Below are 1,782 nucleotides of genomic sequence, written 5' to 3'. Positions count from 1 at the left end.
GCGCGGGGGGGGGGGAGCCGGACCGCTTCCCCTCACCATTGGCCATCCGCCGCTTGCCCCCGCCCTCCCTAAAAACCAATCACACACGGGCGGCGCGTTCTCCACGAGGAGGGTGGGGCGGGCACTTTCCTTCCCATTGGCCATCACGCGAAGGAACAGGGCGCTGATTGGCCAGCGTGAGCACGCGGGGAAGGGAGGGGACTGCAAGCCCGCGCCTTCCCGTTGCCATAGCAACGACGAGAGCCGCGCCGCGGCCCAGCGTGCCAGGGCATCTCCCTGACAATTTTCATTAAAAAAAAAAATAAATAAAGAGAAATTTCCAACGGACAAAACCCCCAAAACCTAACAAACCGGAACGCAAAGAGGCGCGGCAGGAGGCTGCGCAACAGGATGTGTCACACGCGGCTGGGGGCAAAGGGGCGCTGAGCTGGAGCGGGCTCTGCCCCCACTCGCCCCGCCCCGCCGCTGCCGTGGTTTTGGGGGTTTTTGTTCCCCTCACCAGGGTCCGGGCCACGGACACGGCGACAGACGATATTGCCAGGCTCTTTTATTACCAAAAGGAACGAAGCGCCGTGTCACGGCACGCCGGGCTCCCAGCGGCGCTCTCCCCCCCGCAAAGAGACGCCGAGCACGGGCGAGAAGAGGACGCTCGGCGAGCGCCCGCAGTTCCCCCTCCTCCCAGGATTCCGAAAACCGAACACACGCAGAAGACCTGTCACAACGCGGAAACGTTAAGCGCAACACCACTTTAAGGCTATGCAAAACGGGAGCCGTACTCCGGCCTTCCCAGTCCGTTTGATGCCCCCCCCCCCCCGGCGGGGGACGCCGGCCTCCAGGAACCCCCCGGGGCGGCAGCAGCTCCGCCGTGGAGCTGCGGGAAGGAGCTGCCTCTCAGGCTCCGCTCCCCGCTCTCCAGTTCGCCGCTTCCCGAAGAGGCTTCTTTCCAACCGCCGCGGGGTCGACGCTGCTCCTCTCGAAGCATCTCGCACGAGCCGTCGCTTCCCGGCGCCGTTTCGCCCCTTCCGTGGGCGATCAGCAACCCGAACGCGGCTTCAGCCCCGGCCCCCCACGCCGGGCTCTCGGCGGCCTGGGGAGAACGTTTCAGGTATTCTCCAGCCGGAAGCGTTAGAAATCGTCCTGCGTGTCGCCGCGATTTCTCTCCTGCGGGGATTCACCGCTGGCGGTAACCGAGCACCGCGGGATTCCCACCCAGCTCCAGCGCATCCCCGCCCGCTCCAGGCACCGGTGAAAGCTGTGAAACAGCTCCGCAGACGGCTGCAACGCGTTGCAACAACCCCCCAAACCCTCTCCTTTCGCCCCGGAGGGGGCTCAGGATGCCTCTTCAGAGCGTCCCCCTCCCGCCAGGGTCCAGCACAGAGCTGGGAGACGCTGCCCGCGGCCCTGGTCCTGCCCAGCTAGGGCGACAGCCACGCGGGCCGCGAACCCCCCGGCTGGAGGGGGTTTCCTAGATGGAGTGCATCACGGACCCCCGGATCTCGGCGCAGGGCCAGCCCGCCAACGCCAGGTGTGTTTCTTGCACGTGACTTTCCTGATGCTTCATGAAACTCCTGCGGAGCACAAACCTTTTCCTGCAGAGGGGGCACTGGAAGAGCCCCTCTCCCAGGTGCCGGCGCTGGTGGTTGAGGAGGTAATCCTTTCTCCTGTAGCTTTTGTCACACTCGGAGCACTTGTACGGCCTCTCTCCCGTGTGAGTCAGGTGCCTAACAACGAGCCACGAATGGCAAACGAAGCTTTTCCCACAGTCGCTGCCAATGTAGGACT

The 1,782-nt window shown here is 64.8% G+C and overlaps 1 protein-coding gene across 1 annotated transcript in view; it reads right to left on the bottom strand.

Moving 5' to 3' along the window:
- Positions 1–575: 575 nt before the first annotated feature.
- The window catches only part of LOC104121802, a 15,625-nt gene continuing 14,418 nt past the window's right edge, over positions 576–1,782 (bottom strand). Inside the window, exon 6 of the mRNA XM_035889475.1 lies at positions 576–712. Coding sequence (XP_035745368.1) covers positions 576–712 — 137 coding nt within the window. The remainder of the gene's footprint in view (positions 713–1,782) is intronic.

Source organism: Egretta garzetta, unplaced genomic scaffold (genome assembly GCF_000687185.1).
Source record: "Egretta garzetta isolate BGI_Z169 unplaced genomic scaffold, ASM68718v1 scaffold912, whole genome shotgun sequence".
In the NCBI taxonomy this organism is placed as follows: domain Eukaryota; kingdom Metazoa; phylum Chordata; class Aves; order Pelecaniformes; family Ardeidae; genus Egretta; species Egretta garzetta.
Note: the sequence above shows the minus strand (reverse complement) of the source record. Positions and strands in the feature narration are given on the sequence as shown.